This window comes from Pyxicephalus adspersus, chromosome Z (genome assembly GCF_032062135.1).
Source record: "Pyxicephalus adspersus chromosome Z, UCB_Pads_2.0, whole genome shotgun sequence".
Lineage (NCBI taxonomy): Eukaryota > Metazoa > Chordata > Amphibia > Anura > Pyxicephalidae > Pyxicephalus > Pyxicephalus adspersus.
In genome coordinates, this window is record NC_092871.1 from 14,391,486 (window position 1) to 14,411,073 (window position 19,588).

General features: G+C 38.2%; 1 protein-coding gene and 1 pseudogene across 1 annotated transcript in view; both read right to left on the minus strand.

The window, feature by feature from the left end:
- LOC140343387 (cytochrome P450 2F2-like) overlaps window positions 1-1,162 on the minus strand; it is a 39,621-nt gene extending 38,459 nt beyond the window's left edge. The window contains exon 1 of the mRNA XM_072430043.1: window positions 988-1,162. Coding sequence (XP_072286144.1) covers window positions 988-1,087 — 100 coding nt within the window. The 5' untranslated portion in view covers window positions 1,088-1,162. The remainder of the gene's footprint in view (window positions 1-987) is intronic.
- Window positions 1,163-3,820: 2,658 nt separating this feature from the next.
- LOC140343528 (cytochrome P450 2G1-like) lies at window positions 3,821-17,964 on the minus strand (annotated as a pseudogene).
- Window positions 17,965-19,588: the final 1,624 nt, after the last annotated feature.

The window sequence follows — 19,588 nt, forward strand, 5'->3', positions numbered from 1 at the left end:
ACTAAACTCAACAAAATAGCTTCTTCAATAATGCAAAATCAAACAAGGAAATTAAACTCAAGACCTTTTGTTTTCCGAAGTGGTGCCTTTTACCCACAGAGCCACAAGACTGGGTAGAGAGCTGCACCCACCTGTAATGGTCATTTCCACATGGCCTGGTTCTTTACCCCATGTGAGTTAAATTTTGGTTTCTAGCATTCAGCATAAAGAAACATTGTCAATTCCAGCATTGTAAAAAGCACGGTTGAACGATGGCTCTAACATCAGAACATAAATAGATCTACTTGTTATCATTAAGATCCTGCCCCATTTGTGAGATTTGCAGCAAACACAGAACCTGACAAACTCTGTGCACTTTGGTCTGCAATACTAGATGTACCTAAATGTATATCTGCACACAATGTTCTGCAGCAAGCCTTCTCCTTTAAGGAAAAAGTATTTAACCACACATTCTGCCTGTGGTCCCAGTGACAAGATTCCTTATGGCATGCATAAAGGATAGAAAGCTTTTACTGAGTTGTCTCACCAGCAAACCCATTAGGAGGATTCCAGAATTTATGGTATGACCTAAACAAATAGAGATTGGCATACCTCTTAGCCACAGATAGAGTGTTTCCAAAGACATTAAAATATCAATTACTATAAGATGCCCCAAACGACAAGTAGTGGGGCTCCCCTCCTATTTGACCTTTAGAAACCATAATTGGGGCTTCATGTGAACAGCCAGAGACTTTCTCCAGCTAGATAAGTTGCCACACCAGTGCTCAGGTAGGTGGACCACCATGAATTTGTCTAGTTAGGTCCAATGAGTGGGAAGCAAAGGGGAAAAAACAGTTCATGTGCTGTTGCTGACATGAAGCAGTCAGTAAATCAGACTTATTCATTCAAAAATAAATAAATAGTAAATGTATAGATAGATAGTATATTTAGCACTAGATCTAACATTAGGCTCAGAATTCTTCCCTTTAAATGTTTAAAATATCTCACCTTTACGAGTGAAGTCACTAATGATCCTATCTTTATGTTCAGCAAGTTTCCAATCCAACGAAGGAGTTGGACCTGGTGGGAGCCCCTGTTTTCTGTACATTGTCTTCCATGTGGAGAAGATGAAGTAATAGCTGCAGAAGTATCAGCACTGCAACCAACAATCCTATCAGTTCTATGGCAGATCAGCAATTATGTCTCTTGGTTCATTTGAAAGGGTGGAGAAAAGTATGGATAACTTCCCGTGAAACCCATTTTTTTTTCTTGGGTTTTTTCCACTTCAATGATAAGGGTGTGCCTACCCCTCAAGGCAAACCATTAGCCAAATTAGCCGATAATGCTTTTTGTACGTGCACATTTATCATGAGACTTCAGTACATCTAACATAAGCTCAAATATCTTCACTATTGAGTTTTGCAAAAAAAAAAAAAGCCATGTATTGGGGTTGGTTTTAAAAGAAATCTACATGAGCACGGTTGGGTGGATTTCCAATTCAGTAATTCAGTGGACCATATATTTTCCCAACTGGTCGAATTAAGGCAGTTGGACCTTCAGCTCTGGGAAGAGTGTGTGTGTGCAGGTTTTGTGATGTAATAAACCAGGAAAAGGCAGACTTTTGTGTTGTTTTATTGGACTGTACTCGTACTGATCACCTTTAATGGAACCATGTGCTTTTTATTGTTTGTGTTGTAATAAAAAAAGTTTTGGGATTTCAATCAGGTTTCTGTGGCTAAATATGATAAATTGTAATTTTTTTAATCTGAAGGGACAAATGGGTAAATGGTTAATGTTCCCTGTATCCACATGCAGAAGATTTTTGCAATCTGCTTCCCCTCCAGATTAAAGGCAAAAAGCAGGAAAGCAAGTAAGGACAACTATCTTTTAGGAGCTTAGAAGAAGCATCTCAGTACTCACAGAAAAATCCGAAACAGAGTGAAAGGAAGCTGTAGTTGTGCAAGTTGGAGTTTAGGATGTGTTGTCCCATCAATATGCTCCAACACAACCAAGCTGTGAAAAGGCTTCTTCAAAGTAGAGCTGCCCATGCTTTCCAACCAAAGCATGTTTAAGATGTTACAGACTAGATGAACCAGCATCAAATCAATACAAGACACTTGGTGCATTGTCCTGCTGTAACAACTGTCTTAAAACCATTAGATACTATTACAATTTCTTCCCTGGTGATTTCTATGTTTTTGTATGCAAGACAGAATGTAAGTCCCTAAGTTTTAAAACCCCTCTCCATTCTTCTTTGTTTAATAAAGTTTTCTCATATAGAAGTAGTCTTGAAGTTTTAAAGAGAGACATGCCAACAAAAATGTCTCAAGGGTCCACAATGTCTGTGTGAGGGTGGGACGTTTAAAATCAGAATGGACTTTGGTAAGTAATGCAGTGTATCTGATGACTGATTGATGGGCTTCCCAAAAAGTAGAGATATGAGATTCTGACCCCCTCCTTTGTCTTTAAGATTTTGTCTAAAAGCAACAGAAAATTGAGATTTAAGGGCATCCCATTTCTGGAAGAAGCCATTCAAGCTCTAGTTGCAAATTATGTTAGTAGTGGGGGAAATACAAGCATCATGGGTGATAGGTGTGTGATCAGACCAAGCGAAAGGGTAACTATTGCTACGGCTGCATTAATTCAGAAGATCCCCAGCACTAGAGGTTAATTAACCTTTAGTGCCCAGGGATTGCAGTGGAACTGCAGAAGAACTCTCAATAGAGAAACTTCATTGAGAGTTCTTCTACAGTTCCACTTCGATTTTTTTTTTTCATTCAAATTAGAGCTCAGCGAATTTACATCGGCCATTCTCGCTGACAATTTCAGAAGTGAGAACGGCCGAATTTGTCACGAGATCGAGTTTTAAAAACGTGCTCGCTCATCCCTAATGTTAACAACATTTGAAAGCAATGACTACTGGTAAAGGAGGATAACATGATAAACTGACCATAGCACAACAGAAGGTAAAAGTTTTGTGGGAATTCAAGGTAGACAGAGATAGTCAAAATCACAGTGCTATGTGGGTAGTGAAGAAGTGCTGACAAAAAGAAAAACATTTGTATTAGTGAATATATAATATGGGAATATAGAGAAAAGGTAGGATCTGGAGCTAATAGAGCAAAAACTAGAAGGGCAAAGGAGATAATTTATACAATACACTCCACCCAGACACAAAGGTAACATCTACAGTAAAAATATATTATTATAACAAGAAACCTCCATCCACAAATAGGTGCATATCTAATGTGAAAGAATGAAAATGGCTGGTGGAGACTCACACAGGAAAATAGAAAACACAAGAACATTACAAAGAAAAGTAAAAGTTCAAACTGATGAAGTTTTGCATTACCGCTAAAGACAATTGGATGACAGACACTAGGAGATCTATATAAATAGGCAGGGTATATTGAAACATGTCATTAGAGTGTTTATAAAAGGGTAAGGAAAAACTAAGACAGGCATAATATAATAAAATATACATGTGATTCATAAAGCAAACCATATGCCAAACAAGCTGCTACAAAATCAAATTTACCCGATTTGTAATCGATTATACCGCCCCCCCCGCCCCCCAATTACAACACATTGTCAGATTATTTATTTTAAATGTTTTTTGAGCAAGCATTTAGAATGCTTTCAACAATTTTAAAGCAGAACTAAACCCAATATACTTACCTTTCCCTATTCCTTTGCAGAGGGCCACCATTTACATAATCCTTTTCCTATAGCCATCTTGATTGGCTGGGCTGGAATTCCCGAGTTCCAAAATAATTTCTCTGGAAATTATTTTTGCATCTATCAATTGTTTATTTAAACATACAGTAAAAAGGTTAAAAACATTGCTTTAATTCAAAACACCAAATAAATACACAGGTGGTAAAACAGTGTTTTTTTTTTAACTAGATTTCCGTCTATCTAATCCTACACATAGGATATACATAGCAAGTAATTGTCAACACAGAACATGTTTGTGCATACACACACACACCAGTCAAACAATCCCAATCCACAGATATCCCGAGGATAGAGGGCTAAGCCAACAACAAGATTTCAGGGGACAAAAGCCACCTTTTTCAAAATTTGTCACATGGATACATTCTCCAGGTTGCTTTCATATTCTTGTAGCCAATACATACCTGGATTTTCTTTGGTATCCCTTGAGGGGTGGCTCTAAGTGTACAAATATCTCCAAGAACACTTGTGAGTATATGTGGGAGGGATCTTTGAAGATATTTTGGGGCTTTAAGTCAATACATTGAATTTTGCTTTACCTTCTCCTGTCCTATTTATTTTAGTATTTGAACCTAAAGGGCTTAAGTGAAGAAGAACTTCTACAAATCAGTTGTACATAATGATATGGTTGTTGATGATCCTGGCACTCAATTGCAAAAATAAGTGAATTGAAATTTAACTAATGGTAATTCGGAGAACCTTGACTCAATTATTCTGGCAGGGGAACATTTAAATGTTATACTATCAGATCTAACAGGTAAACAAAATTTAATATGGCTGCCAAAGAGTGTTGTGGTAATAATGCATATAATAGATTACAAATGCAGAGAGAGAATGTTATGATTTTTTTCCCCAAAAAACTTCCACCTCAAACTCACAGCAATATGTTGGTGGCCACCAATAATTTCCCCATTGAGTACTTCTTTGAATTGAAAAGGTTAATGCAAATCAACATTAATTCTAATAACTAGAGTTAACTACAAAAAAAAATTAATTATTTGATATAGATGTCATTGACAGAAATATTTTAAATAAGGGGTCCAATACATCTAGCGAGGGATAAATGACAGCTCATACTGTATGGGGGCATTTAGGAACCCTGACAATTTAGGAGCCAAGTCAGCATCAGAGATTTCCATATTACAAAACAATGTGAAGTTTTGCAGAATGGTGGTGAGAAAGATGAACAGTTCCATCTGGGCCATACCTTCTCCAGGGCACATTCTTTTTCCTGCAAAATAAATGTATTTCAGTTTCTAAGGTTTGTAAAAGCTCTACAGATAAGCAGCATCCCCCCCCCCCCCATTTTGAAAACATTTTATTGCACACCTGTACAAAGATTTGTTGCATGTCCAAAGAAATCTCTGGCTGAGAGACCCACTAGGTTGTTGCACAGTCAACTCTCCTAGTGTAACAGAACAACTGACACTTAGAAAAACTCACTTTAGATATAATCAACCAGCTGATTATTGCATGAGAAGATTAAAATAAATGTACCTCTGGTTGCAATTGGCCCGTTTATGACTCCCGGTTCTCCTATCATTCTATGATGAAATCACAACAACTGGATATGTATGGATACACTCACCTGCAGAGAAAGGCATGTTGGCATCATTTCTTTTGAATTTACCGTGGTCATCCAGGAAATGGTTGGGATTAAACTTGTATGGGGTAGCAAACTGTGTGGGATCACGGTGAACAGTGCAGAGCAGAAGGTAGACATCTGTGCCCTACAGAAAGCACATTAACAAAAAAAAAAAGAAAAAAAAAAAAAGTAAATACAATTAAAAGGTCCCAGATGGGGGATTTTATTATAAAGTAAAAACAGTTTGAGAAGGTTTTTTATTTGTTGAAAGTGTCTATGTGCTTTAATAAGAACCTATGGTTTGTATAAAAGGGCACGTTGAAACCAAAGCCCTAAGATGTGAAAGCTTTTACCAGGCTTACAAGCCTGTGGAATTTCTACTTGTCATTATGTGACAGCACCGTGTCTACTAGGAACTAAAAAGTTAAATTTGCGGTTTGCATAAAATCCATTTAATGGGTGGTGAATTTCACCTTTATTTTTCTCAGTTTTAAAGGCTACTGTCCATCATGGCCCCCAAGGCTGTGGCTTGAAGTGCCATGACTACTAGCATCGACACTACAGCATTTCTATATGGAACTGCAACATGCCTTTGGTGGCCAACAAGCGCTACAGAAACAGGAATCAAGACGTGAAAGTGATTATTCATCATACTAAGATCACATACAGTGCAGAGTGACATGTGTATTAAAGCTATAACTTCTCTTTTGGTTCTACCTCTTTACACCTTCTCTCTCCCCCCCCCCCCCGTCTATCCCTCTTTCCTCCTTAGACTTTATCTCTCTCCCCTATCCATTCTCTTCTCTTTCGCCATCTTTATAGATTATTCCTCTCGCCACCTTTTCCTTCCCCCCTTCTCTATCCTATATTTCTTCTATCCCTCTCTCCCCAATCTCATCTTTCATTGCCCTCCCCTTTTGCCTCTTGGGTCAAGCCAACGGTAGCTTAGCAGCAAGGCACACGTGGTACATCTCCACTTGTGGTACCACCAATAGTTTATTGGGATTTGTCTACTTGAACATCTGTACCACCTTCATCCTCCCCCTACATTTACACTTCTTGCTTATTGTCCACCTTTTATTTGGACAATCCCTCTACATAGTAAACAACAACCTCCTTTGCACCTTAAAAGCCCCACAGAGCATACTGCAATGCCCAAGGAATATGGTTCCACGCTATGTTTATACTACTCTGCCTAGGTGACCACAAACACAGCAAAGGAGCTGTAGAAGCTATGTGGAGGAACACTATTCCAGTTGTCTGCATGCTGGAACAGACAAATCTTAGGGTTCAGAGTGCTACAGTCACCAGATGAGGAAAAATAGAAGAAGAATGAGAAGAAAGAAGACCTGCCATTCTCCTAAAAGGAACACCAGCTGTGCAGTGCCCAATGCAGGTGGAGTGGCTTCAGTCGAAAAAGGGAGGCTTCCTCTTGGTCATATATCTACTCCTAAAACATGGGTGGAGGAAGAGAAATGAGAGGACGTTCTTGAAACTGAATAACCAGGCTTGTATTTCTATTAATATTAGCTGTAACAGGCAGCTGTTGTCTGCTGTGCGAATTAAAAACTGGCTTGAAGCTGCTTCTACCAAAACATTGGAACAGTATATGTGATTGGTGAGCATGATCATAGGCTAATGTTCATCAGGGGTGGATCAGGGCTCTACTAGAAACTAGCTTGAGTAGACCTTTTCAGTTTTATCAGAATTGAACATTGGATGTTTCTGCACGTTGTAAATGCTGAAAAAACACACACACATATATTATTAATGTTTTCTACCTTGGGTATATGATATCCTCTAAATTCTCTATCTTTTGTCACCATATGTGGCACATTGATTGGACCAATGTCACTAAATCTCTGCACTTCTTCGATTACAGCCTGTGTGTATGGCATATTTAGCTTGTCATCCATGTTTGGCATTCTGTCTCGTCCAATCACTCAATCAATTTCCTCATGAAGTTTAGCTGGTAGGAATACACACAAGATAAAAAGAAAATAAAAATACAATACAATGTTCATTAACAAGAGCTATACATTTTACATACAGAAGCAGAATTGGCTTCATCCAGTTTAATGATGTCCTTGCATATCTCTAGGTGTTAATAAAACAGTATTTATATAGCGCCAATATATTACACAGCATTGTACCCTAAACAGGGTTCCTTTTACTCATGGTGCATTTTTAAAGTAAGAAAAAGCAGGTGTGCAGACACAGAAACTGAAGAGGGGAGAGCTCAACAATATAGTCTATGAGAGATTGACCAGACAATTTCTAGTTCAGCATATGCAAAAAAACCTAAATATCTGTTTGGAGATACAGCGGCCTCAATTGTTTTCACCTTTATATCCTCTAGCTAAATTTACCTTGTACGTCTGGATGCTTTAGGAAGATGAGCAGTGCATGCCGCACTGTGCTGGTCACGGTCTCAGTTGCTGCCAAAAACAGGTTGTGGAGTGTACACAGGAGATTTTTCATAGTGAACTCAGTGTTGGGGTCATCCTTCCCCTAGAATGACAACAGTGACACCTTAGACAATTGGAGGATAAACCATTAAATTGGGCTCACTGGGACACTTAACTAGCTTAACTAGGTGGATGATGCCCCAGCTCTTCCCACATGAGTGTTTGGGCCTGAAGATTGTCTAATAAAAAAAGTTTTGTTCTATTCTCCCTATTAGATGGGGTAGGAAGGTAGCAAGGAACATTTATCAGTGACTTTACAAATCTGAAAAGGCTTTTAGGAAACATGGATTGCTTTGTAGTTTTGAAATGTAGAAGTCAAGCGTCAGAGGATGGTTTGTGGAGTTCTTTACCCAAAATCCGAAAGACAATATTCTATTTAAAAAGGTAACATCTATTAGCCATAGCAGCAACATCCTGATTACTAAGTTAGACCTATATAATAAATACCTTTTCTATCTTGATTAGAAAGCAGTCAACAAAATGTCTTGGGTTGCTGGGATCCAATGTCTGCTGGCAGGAGTTCACTATTTCAGCAACAAATTCAATAAATTCTTCTGTCATTCTGACCGTCTTGTGATGCGGTCCAGGAATGCAGCTCATTAGTGTTGGGAGTATGCTATGGGCCTGCATGATCAAAAATATGTATTTAAATATTAGTAACCACTTCAAATACATAGGATTCTTTTCACTCCACCCAGATTAGTCCTAAAGGGAGCATGTGTATGACTGTGGGAGAATAAAATCTATACAGGTGGTCCCCGGGTTACATACGAGATAGGGACTGTAGATTTGTGCTTACATTTGTATTCAATTTGTATGCAAGTCGGAACAGGTACATTATTTTAATCAATGCGATTAGGACAGATGTTTGTTTCAACATATTATTAGGTAGTATGGTGTCAGTCCTCACTGACAACATATTATTAGGTAGTATGGTGTCAGTCCTCACTGACAACATATTATTAGGTAGTATGGTGTCAGTCCTCACTGACAACATATTATTAGGTAGTATGGTGTGAGTTAATCAAAAACAAAGCAAAACATAAATCTTTATGGAGCCTTGACATTAATTAACTTGTGGAGCAAGCTGTGCTTTGATATGCAAAAAGAATTAACTGCAGAGTTTGTCTTGATCATTAAAGAGTTATAGAGGCTGCAGAAAGAGCTCAACCCCCTAAGGTCACCAACAACCTCAGCTGTGTTTAGCAAAAGATTTCTTCTGCAAGTCATGAAAACCACCCCGCAAGCCTCCATTCTGCACACAGCGAGCAGGGAAGCCCATTCGTATCTACGTCGTCCGTATGTCGAATGTCCTTAACCCGGGGACTACCTGTATTTAAAGGAATTGGATCATTTTTTTTTCTCCAAGTGTAATGAAGTGATTTCACATAACCTTTATGATGGTACGAACAGCCTAATTTGGACAGCTGTATTTTCTTAGTCTCCCTGGGAATGAAGACATTTCAAAATAAATTGCTTAGAATCTCAAGTAAATTCTTGTGGGTCTCAATCCTCCTCTCAATTCTCATTTCCTAAAAAAGAGGAATCTTTCCAGAACTGTAAATCTGATTGCTGTCCACTACCTTAATTGCAGATTTCTTTTGATTGTTCCTAGACCTTAAAATGATTTAAAATCTGAGGCTGGCACTGTGATGCCTTTAAGCGTCTCCAATTCTGTAGCAGTATTCATCATTTTGTCAACTATGTCTCTTGGGATCTTCTCCGAGTGTTCATATATATGTGGAGGACATTGTTTTCCTGATCTGCCCACTCCTGCAATGGCTTCCTGAGAATGTCTTGTATGCCAAACTTAAAGTGCCTTTTTGAACTCCCACAGGTGTCTATGATAGTTTCCAAAAAGGCCCCTGTTTAGACCCCAAGGAAACAACAGCCAACTGTAGAAGATAACAGAGCCCTGCTTATACTGTATAACTCACTATTTACCTGACCCCAGGGAGAGCTGGTAAGCCGGAATACCTCATTCACAATATAAAGTAGTTTTGTGAATTTCTTATCTTTATAGTCATATCGATCTCCAAATAAGATGGAACATACAATATTGCAAAACGCTTGCATAATATGTTTTGAAGGGTTTAGCTGGTGTCGTGAAGAAAAAAAAATATTAAATTATCAGCTTTAAATATCCTAGGATAGAACAAAGCAGGGATAATTTTATTAGCAATCAATTTTCATTCAAGACATGTTCCCATGACCTCCCCCCCCCCCCCTTCTCAGGGGCTTTGAAACAAACCTGTAAAATTGACAAGGTAAATGTCACGGATAATGGGGAGGGGAGGAAAACAGAAGGATAAATACAAAGGACTAGGCCTTCAAAGGCTAGGAAGAAGGAAACGGTCCCCCCTACAGACATCCTAACCTACCCCTGACTCCTGACAGTATGAATAGCCCCTGATGGTGGGAATATTCATACACTGGAACATAGGCCCTAGTAGCCCTGAATTGCCCTAGGAGTAGTGACTTGGCTTGAGACTACTGGTTCCTTCCCGGATGAAAGAACCAGCGTCTCCCTGAGGCCTAGTAACAATAGAACAACAAAACACCAAAAGTAGTTCAACTTATCTTAAATAGCAAATAGAGGAGCAGGAACCCTAAAGAGGACAACACACCAGCTCTTCACATCCCAGAAGTGAATATCAACTGCATAGCATGAAGTGTGAGGCCAAACTAAATGGGGGAGCAGTAATGACCACCAGCTGCAGCTGATACAAGAGGTGTGGTCATTACAAACAACAACAACACAGAAACAACTAAAAACAAAGACCGTCAGATAACCTCACGTGTACCTTGTCTCATTGATCTTCTAACCTCAGTCACGGAAGGGACCGTGACAGTAAATTTGTAATATTTGTACTTGTTTTTGTAAAAAATTCTCCACTAGCAAAACAAAGCTGTAACTATTTAAGAATGGATAAGACCATAAGCAATCTAAAACTATTTCCTTATACAAACACTTGGCTTTCCACTCCTCAGCTGGAATGTAATCTAGCATGCAATCTAGGAGGGGGCCCAAGGGATTAAACCTCCCGTTTCCACTTCTTCTGTAAGTGTACTTTTTTCTTAAATTTCATTCGGTTGATTGAAAAAAAATAAATAAATAAATAAATAAATAAATAAATAGTGATTGACCGGAATGAGTGAGAATGCCTTTCAGCATTCTTGTGAAAATTTCCTTGAACTTCACATGGTCTTGCAAAATTTCGGTGAACCGATTTCGCAAAACCATCGGAAGGATCTAGGAAATTTTAATAGGAGGATTCGTAGGGAATCCTTCTGCTTGCGATCCCCGGGGCACTAGAGGTTAATCTCGCACACTTAAAATTTTTTTTTTTTTTTCACAAATTTGACCTCGATCTACAAATTTACACCAGCCAATCCCACTTAAAATTTGGTAAGCGAGAACGGCCAAATTCGCCACGAGATTGGGGTTTTTTTTTTAAACTCGCTCGCTCATCACTAGTGATTGCTAGACATGCTGTACTGGGAGATAGCATATAGCAAAATATCACCAGCCCCATTCCAACTTCCAGCTTGCACAACAGTAAAAACTGCATCCCTAACACTCCTATGTCTTACTGGATCTGGGAGGGCATATACCATGAGATTTAGGTATCCAGAAGGACAGGCTGCCAGCACAAAGCATAATTTATTCAACTTTTTGCTCCTCACTAGTGTCCTAGGGTACTATGTAGCCCCTCCTTGTAAACCAAATTTAGTGGCCAAATTTTTATAGTTGAACTAAACCAAACATGCAATGTTGGGGCAGATTTCTTGATTGGTTGGAATCCAAACAGCAACACTAATTAACAATTCTTAGCTTTGGCACATTTTCAAATATTTCCTATATCATATTTTCCAATTCATAAATGCACACTCGCACCACATCTGTCACACAAACCTATTTACCCCTTTTCCTCTGGAAAAATAACATCTAAATTAGTTAGAAGGGGCAGTGTACATGCTTTAATACCAACCTTGAAACTTTCTGAATTCTTCCACCACATATTGGGCCTCTTCCTGAATCTTCCACTCCATACTTCTTTTTCCAAATCCAAAATTCTTTAAGGTCTTCATTGAGAAACTACGCATTATTCTCCAGCGTTCACCATTACAAAAACTAATACCTGGGCAGAAAAAATTCTTTTTAGGTTCTTGTCTAATGCAAACTCCAAACCAGTGGAATATAAATACCAACCATACCTATTAAATCATTTGATTAATGATGAATATTAGGAAGATTTAATTCACGTTACATAACTCAAAGAAATGTCTACACAAATGGTTAGAGGCAGAGAAATCTGTTGAATATTTATACCCACACACACGTGTAATCTTCATATTAATGTTTTATGTTTATACTGGTATACGCAAGTTTTAATGGGGAAAAAAAAACTCTAATGTGGAGAAGAATATAGAAAATGTACATTGCAGCCATAGTCCAAGTAATGAGCCCCATAATACAATGAAAAATTGAATGGCCTTGTGAAAGCTAAAACTAAGGGGAGAAATACTATGTACAATCATGCATGGCCTCCCCTTATTCTGTTTTACACATTTATTGTGAGAATCCTTCTCTCCACTAACTAGGCATTTGGTTTATGTAAATGTTTTGTGGGATTGGCACAAAAATGCAGCCATACTAAATTTCTTGCCGATTGTCAAAATTTGGTGCTTGTCTTACCAGTTTCAACAGTTTGTATCCACCCCACTGATTTACTAAGTTCCATATAAACAAATATGTGATTGGGCCTGGATTTTTGCAGAAAGGGCAGGCAATGTCCATTCTGCAATAAGCCGTCTTACCTGCCTGATTGCTCCATGGAGCTCTCAATCACTGAGCTGCTCATGTGCAACTTAGTATTGGTTAGCAGGATACTCCGCTAAATGAACTCCCATGTGCTTGTGTGGGAGATAAAAGGCATTTAAGTTGGGTCAATCAAGACTAGGAAGAAGGGGACGAAGATTTGAGCTGCCAGTGATGGAATGGGTACAGGTGAGTATAACAGGGTTTAATTTCATTATAGTAAATATAAAAAAATAAACAAATTTCTGTCAAGTGAGAGTTTGCTAGTGTCTTCTCCCTTACTTTAACAGCAAACCTTTGGTCTTCAATTAAATTTATATGGATTTGTCCCTACATAATAAAAGTAGGGTATTCACAATTTGGTGTGCCATTTAACAAAAACATTCCTGACAAATTCTCCTAGAGCCTACTCCTTAAGTCCTCCTTAAACTTGTACAGTTACAAAATTTGCTTTATCTTTTTTAACAGTGCAAATAGTAAGCCCAGTAACCATATGAAGAAACGTAATTTTCATCGCTTGGTATTCTTTTTACCGATTGCTCATAATGTTAATACACTAAATAAGACATGTCCTGTAAGGTCAATTTTTGACTGCTCTTCTACCATTCATTCTTCAACACTGGTTGTCAGGTGTGGGATAGTACTGTGCTACATATGTTGTAACTTGTGTACCAGAAGTATTATTTCAACAACCAGAAATGTTTGAGTTGGGAGAGGAATAAAGGGTGATGAGCAACTGCACTGATTTATTCATTTCTGTTGTAATTTTTAGTCTGAGCTATTAAATGCTATAAACAATATCAGGTTCTGAAAAAAAACTTTTTATAACAAAACAATTAGGAATATGAAATTCTTAATGCTGATGGATCATTATTATAGATCATCAAAATGCAGCAATTCCCTTTTACTTGACAAGTCAATTAATGGTGCTAACCATTACAAATACCTAAAGTACAGTATATACAAAAAAAAAAAAAAAAGTATTATTCTCTTGTAGTTTTTTTTTTTTTTTTTTTTTAATTTCTTACCATAACCTTTAGTGAAGTCAATTGTTGGGAGTTTTCCTCGAGCTCCAAAGTCTTCATTTTGGTCAATCAGTGCTTCTTTTACAGCTTTATAGCCACAGATCACAATAACAGGTTCCGAACCAAAGTACAGGGTGTACACGGAGCCATACTGTTCATGTAGCTGTATCACAAATTAAATACATTACTTTTTGTAAACTTGGCCACAAATTCACATTTAGTCAACACTTGGTTACATCAGTCATCTAGCGCCAGGTTATTCACATATTTTCAATGTTTCTCCTACAGACAGCCATCAATTTGGTAAGGTGTACTTTGCATAGTCAGAAAATGTCCCTGTGCATTTGAAAATCCTGATGTAAATTATTATTTGCTGGGGTTTTTGGTTTTCCTCTTTTTATATTAACACTAAATGTTAGGTGAAAGTGACAATAAGGATAGTAAAAGTAAAGGAAAACTTTGTCAGGAAGTGAAAGTAAAAAGGAATACAAAATCTTGGGAATGGTATTCCAGGTTGTGATCTATAGGAACAGTCATAATCATGCATTGACCTAATTGGGCTATAAGGGTTTACAGGTACAGATGAATTTATTATTGACAGCCTTAATAGACATGTCCATAATGGGGTTAATTAAATATCTGAAACCTGTAAATGGCATTGGATTTAGTCATTCCAGCTCTGGGGAAGAAAATCATTGTGATGTCATTACTAATACAAAGGTAATGAGAAGCAATGTACACATCCTCTTATAGTAAAGATCTTTGAGCGGAAAGTCTCCAGGTCTGCACTGCCCCTACTGTGGAAGTGTCTGTTACTGTATTTCATATTATGGAGAATTCACAAAAGGTGGCTGTATTATTACATACATAGGGACACATAGATGTCTAACCACCAAGGCCTTCATGAGAGCTGGGAAAGTGGGACAGTCTTTTTCCACCTTCCACTTGCTGACACATTCTATTTAAATATATGACAACACAATGAAGCTGATTTAATAAAGTATATATGAAGCATAGAGATTGAATAATTATTTTTTAATGAGCTGCAGTATACATCAATGACACATAGTACCACTTAGCCATTCTGCTCGCTGGATGATGACTGCCATGAGGGTTTTGACAGGTATAGTAGATTCAACAATTCAGGTGCTGGACTGATCCCTATCGTGCCTAGCAATAATATGTTACATTTATGCGTTTAGCCACTGAGTACATAGGGGTCCATAGAAACTAACTCTGGAGGTGGGAAGGGAAACCCAAGACTCAATTTGCACCACAGGTACCGCACCGCCTGTACTTCTGAAACTTGTCCTTGATGTGGGTGTTCGAGCTGTCCCTGCTGAGAAATTTCACCATCTAGAGCTATGTATGTGGGTAGAAAAGGTCCCCTGCCTGTCAGATATGCGAGAACCAGTATGGCTGCATTATTTTACGAAATTCCTTAGGCAGTTTAGGAGCAAACAGGGAAGCATCCAGCACATCCAGAAACTGGAAGTCACTATCCATCGTTTTTAAGGTACAAGGATAACCAGGGTCCTTGCATGCTTTTTCTTTTCTCTATCAAGAGCAGGTCTCCTAAATTGGCCACTTCTTGTATCGTGAAGAGTATGTCCTTGAGTATGAATCCCTACTTCCCACCAGTCATTCTGGCAACAACATAATCCAGTTTATCATCAAGGAGAAGAAACGTTGCACCTTCCTCGCTTGGTGATAGGGTCTGCCATTCATAGCGCTAAGAGTTTTTTGCCTGTAACTGCCTAGAACATAATTCTGGAACAGATCAGAATAAATTAATTGAAGATCTCACTAAGCAAATAAACAACTCATCCCCAATTGTTTAATTTAATATCTCTTTTGGGATTGGTGGAAACTGCTGATCCAATACTATCTCACCATACTTTAAAAGGGCTCCAAGGCTGTAAATTGGTGCAACGGCAAGTTTACAAGCCACAACAGTTTTTAACAATGAGCAGTTTGGTTAGTTTACCAGATACCAATGGTCTTTTGGCCCTCTGTAAAGATGACATTTTTCCCACTGGCCAGCAATGTAGAATGTACTCTTTCTTCTGACCACCACATCAATGTACTGGATATAGCAATTATGATAGGGGTTCCATGAAGACCTGAAAGTTATTTCAAGGGGTCCCTGAATGTTGCAAAGGTTGGGAAACACTGCTGTATACAGTGTGAAACATAAAAAGCTATGGGTTGCAACTTACTTTCCTTGACTAGGCTGATCTTTGTTAGGGAATGGCTCCAGGCCATCCATACTGGAGATTTTTTTTATTTCTTGTATATATCCTTGCACATATGTAATTGGTTTGAATTGCTCACTTATAGTCTGTGATGGAAGTCTGAGTGCCAGAATGAAAATGCAGGAGTGCACATAACAAAACAAAACATGGCCTGGTTAAATTATAACAGGTGTTTGTACAAGGACAGGTTCACCAGGTAAGAGATACCATTGCAGTATATACAGCAGAGGAGAAAGGACTCTTCTGTATTTTGTCACGCTAGCATTGAAATATTGTAGATTCCATGCAGTAATCGTACAATTACCAAGAAGTCACCCTTAAGGACTGTTATCCCTTACCCTTGGAGTTACACACATTTCACACAAATTGAGCATTGCCACTTTTAAGATTTTTAACCGTTAAACTGTTGCAGATCATTCACTCTAACAGTATCTCCCATTTAGGGAAAGTTACAAAGTGCAGTCATGTTTATTTTGCACTTTAATTCTCTTTTTGCACATGATTTTTAGTTCTTGGTTATGGAGAGTCACTGGGAGTAAAAGCACATTTGATAAATTTCTATTCTGGTTGACAGACCTAACTTAAGCTGTCAGTGCTTAGCGAATACAGTGCCTGGCACAGCATTGGAGTGTTGTATTTATCCAATTCACAGTAAAAAGATGGCAATGTCAGAGCACAATATTAAGGTGCACTCATACCAGAGCCTCCACTTTCATTGCAGTGCAAAAAAAAAATCTCTTTAATGTTGCAAACTGAACAATAGATTCAAGAGCTCATGTTTTTCCAAGATGTGCCTTTTACCTACAGAGCCACAAGACTTGCTAGTGAGCTGCACCCATTTGTAATGGTAGCCTGTTTCTGCAATTAATTCAATTTGGATTTGTAGCAGTTAAGAGAAAAATATTGTCACTACCAGCATTGTACATAACACTATGTTGAATAATCGGCTTGCATCATTCAGATCCTTCTTCAGTTGTGGGATTTGCATCAATCACAGAACCTGAGACTGCTGACTGCAAAGCTAGATGCACCTGAACACATGCCCAAGAATATTTGCACACAGTGCTCCTCCATTTTTAATTTATTTTTTAAAGGATAAAGTATTAACCCATACATTGTGTTGGTGGCCCCTGTGACAAGACTCCTTATAGCATAGATAAAAGCTTTCATTGAGGCGTCTCAACAGCATACCCATTAGGAGGATTCCAGGATTCATGTTATAATCAACACAGAGATTACCATAGAGCTGAGAAACAGATGGGGTGACAAAGACTTGAGGCTTGAATTTATTAAGCACTATAAGATACTACAAGGCACCAACAGGTGACTCTCCAAAAAGGTGATGTTTAGAAACAATACAGGGGGACTTCACCTGGACATTGATTAGCCAGAGATTTGCTCCAGCCAGGTAAGTTGCCACATCAGTTCTCAGAGTATACAGGAGGAAAATATAGTAACATTAGCTATGTGGACCACCCTTGGATTTGTCTAGCAAGGTCTAGAGAGTAGGAAGAGAAGTGGATTAACCTGTTCATGTGCTAGTACAGACATGAAGTAGTCAGTAAATGTTATGATCCACACAAAGAGATTGCTATACCTCTGATCCACAGATGGAGTGTTTTCAAAGACTTGAGTCTTTAAATTATCAAGCACTATAGGATGCCCCAGGCGACAATCAGTGGGGCTCATCTCCAAAATGACCTTTAGCCACCTGGCCACACAAGTTCCCAGAGTATATGGGTTATAAAGGAAATAACACTAGCTGTGTGGATCACCTTGCATTTGTCCAGTTAGGTCCAAATGGCAGGGTAATAACCTGTTCATGTGCTGATAATTGTTTAAAAAATGATAAATTTAGCACTATATCAAATATTAGGCTCAGAATTCTTTACTTCTAAGGTTTAAAATATCTCACCTTCATAAGTGAACTCACTAATGATCCTATCTTTATATTCAGCAAGTTTCCTATCAGGGGCAAGGGAGTTGGACCTGGTGGGAGCCCCTGTTTCCTGTACATCGTCTTCCATGTAGAGAAGATGAAGAAACCAATGCAGAGAAGTATCAGCACTGCAACCAACAATCTGGTCAGTTCCATGGCATCACAAAGACTGAACTACAAAACAGCAATAAATTATCTAGGTTCATGCAGAAGGGCAGAGCAAATTATGGAAAAATCCCAGTGGAACTCAATTTGTTTTTTTGTATTACTTTAATGATAAAGGTTTGCGTACCACTTAAGCGGACTACTAATCAACAATGTTTTTGTAGATAGATCTATATATGTTGAATTATCCGAAGTACTGGGGTTCACTAGGAATCCACATGAGCAGGCTTGTGTGGATTCCCAATCCAGTGGACCATATTTTCTCCTAACTAATTTAGATCAGCTGGACCTTCAGCTCTGGGAAGAGTGTGTGTTTGCAGGTTTGGTGATGTAATAAGCTAAGAAAAGGCAGACTCAAATAATCAAAAAACTAGACAGGAGGCTGACTTTTGTGTTGCTTTATTGGACTGTGCTGTTACTGATTCCCATCAAAGGAAACCATGTGTTTTTATATTGTTTTTCTGTATTGTCAACATAAATGTTTAGGATCCCAGTTTCTGAAACTAAATTTGGTAAGAATTATATGCACTCTTCTTCAATCTGAAGTGGCAAAGCCCTACATATATTTTGTCTGTATTTGCATGAGTGAGTTTTTTTTCTCACTTCCGTTTTATTCTACTTTGTCCAAATCCTAGGCAAAGGTCAGAAAAGCAAGTATGGACCTCTCTTTAGAGCACACAAGCAACTCTAATGTTTTTAGTTGTTTTTTTTTTGGAGGGGGGGAGTGGGACAGCCTAAATAATACCTTCTTTCTTGCACAATGATGATCCCAAATACAGTTACTCTACTGATGACGACATAGCATTTTTTGGTTGAAATACACAGTGTAATTTATTTGTAGGCTTTGTTGTATAGATAGTATACTTACATTATGGAATCATGTTTTCATTTCAATCTTATCTCACTCATTTAAAGTATAAAAGATGTTTTTTTTCCTCTCAAGGTATTTGTTTTGTTTATGGCAAATGCTGCATAATAATGTACATTTTCACTATCAAGACTAGAGGAAGTGCCCAGGTACATGGTGAAAAAATTCAGAAGTGCCAAGGTTAGCAATAATTTTGTAAACCATTATTAGTTACCAACAGTGTCTGCAGGAGGACATTCTTTATTTCGAATGACCTATATTTTGTATTACCCAATTAGGGCCAGCATGGGCAGGTTGAAAGGAGGGGGCAGTAGGAGACTAAAGCTACGCACACCCTTCCGAAATATTATCGTTGGTAAATGAACGACCAACGATCATGCATGATATCTTTGAACGTATAGCACCGATCCTGTACATGCAGATAATGACACGACCGTTCAACAATATAGTATACGATAGATGCGATCGTTTGAACGATACAGGAAGTGACGTGCATATGTATATGGAGAGAGAGATAGATATAAGGAGAAATATAAACATATATATAGAGAGATAGATTTATATATTTATGTATGAAGATTTATATAGATAGATATTTATATACACACACACATGAACACAATACAGTGAAGCACCTGTACAGAGCGTCCAATCAGATTCGCCGTGCCAGTCATTCATTTCCAACGACTATCCTCGTTCGTCGGCGCCGTTGTTCACTTTTTTTGAACGATTTTTGGCCAATCGGTC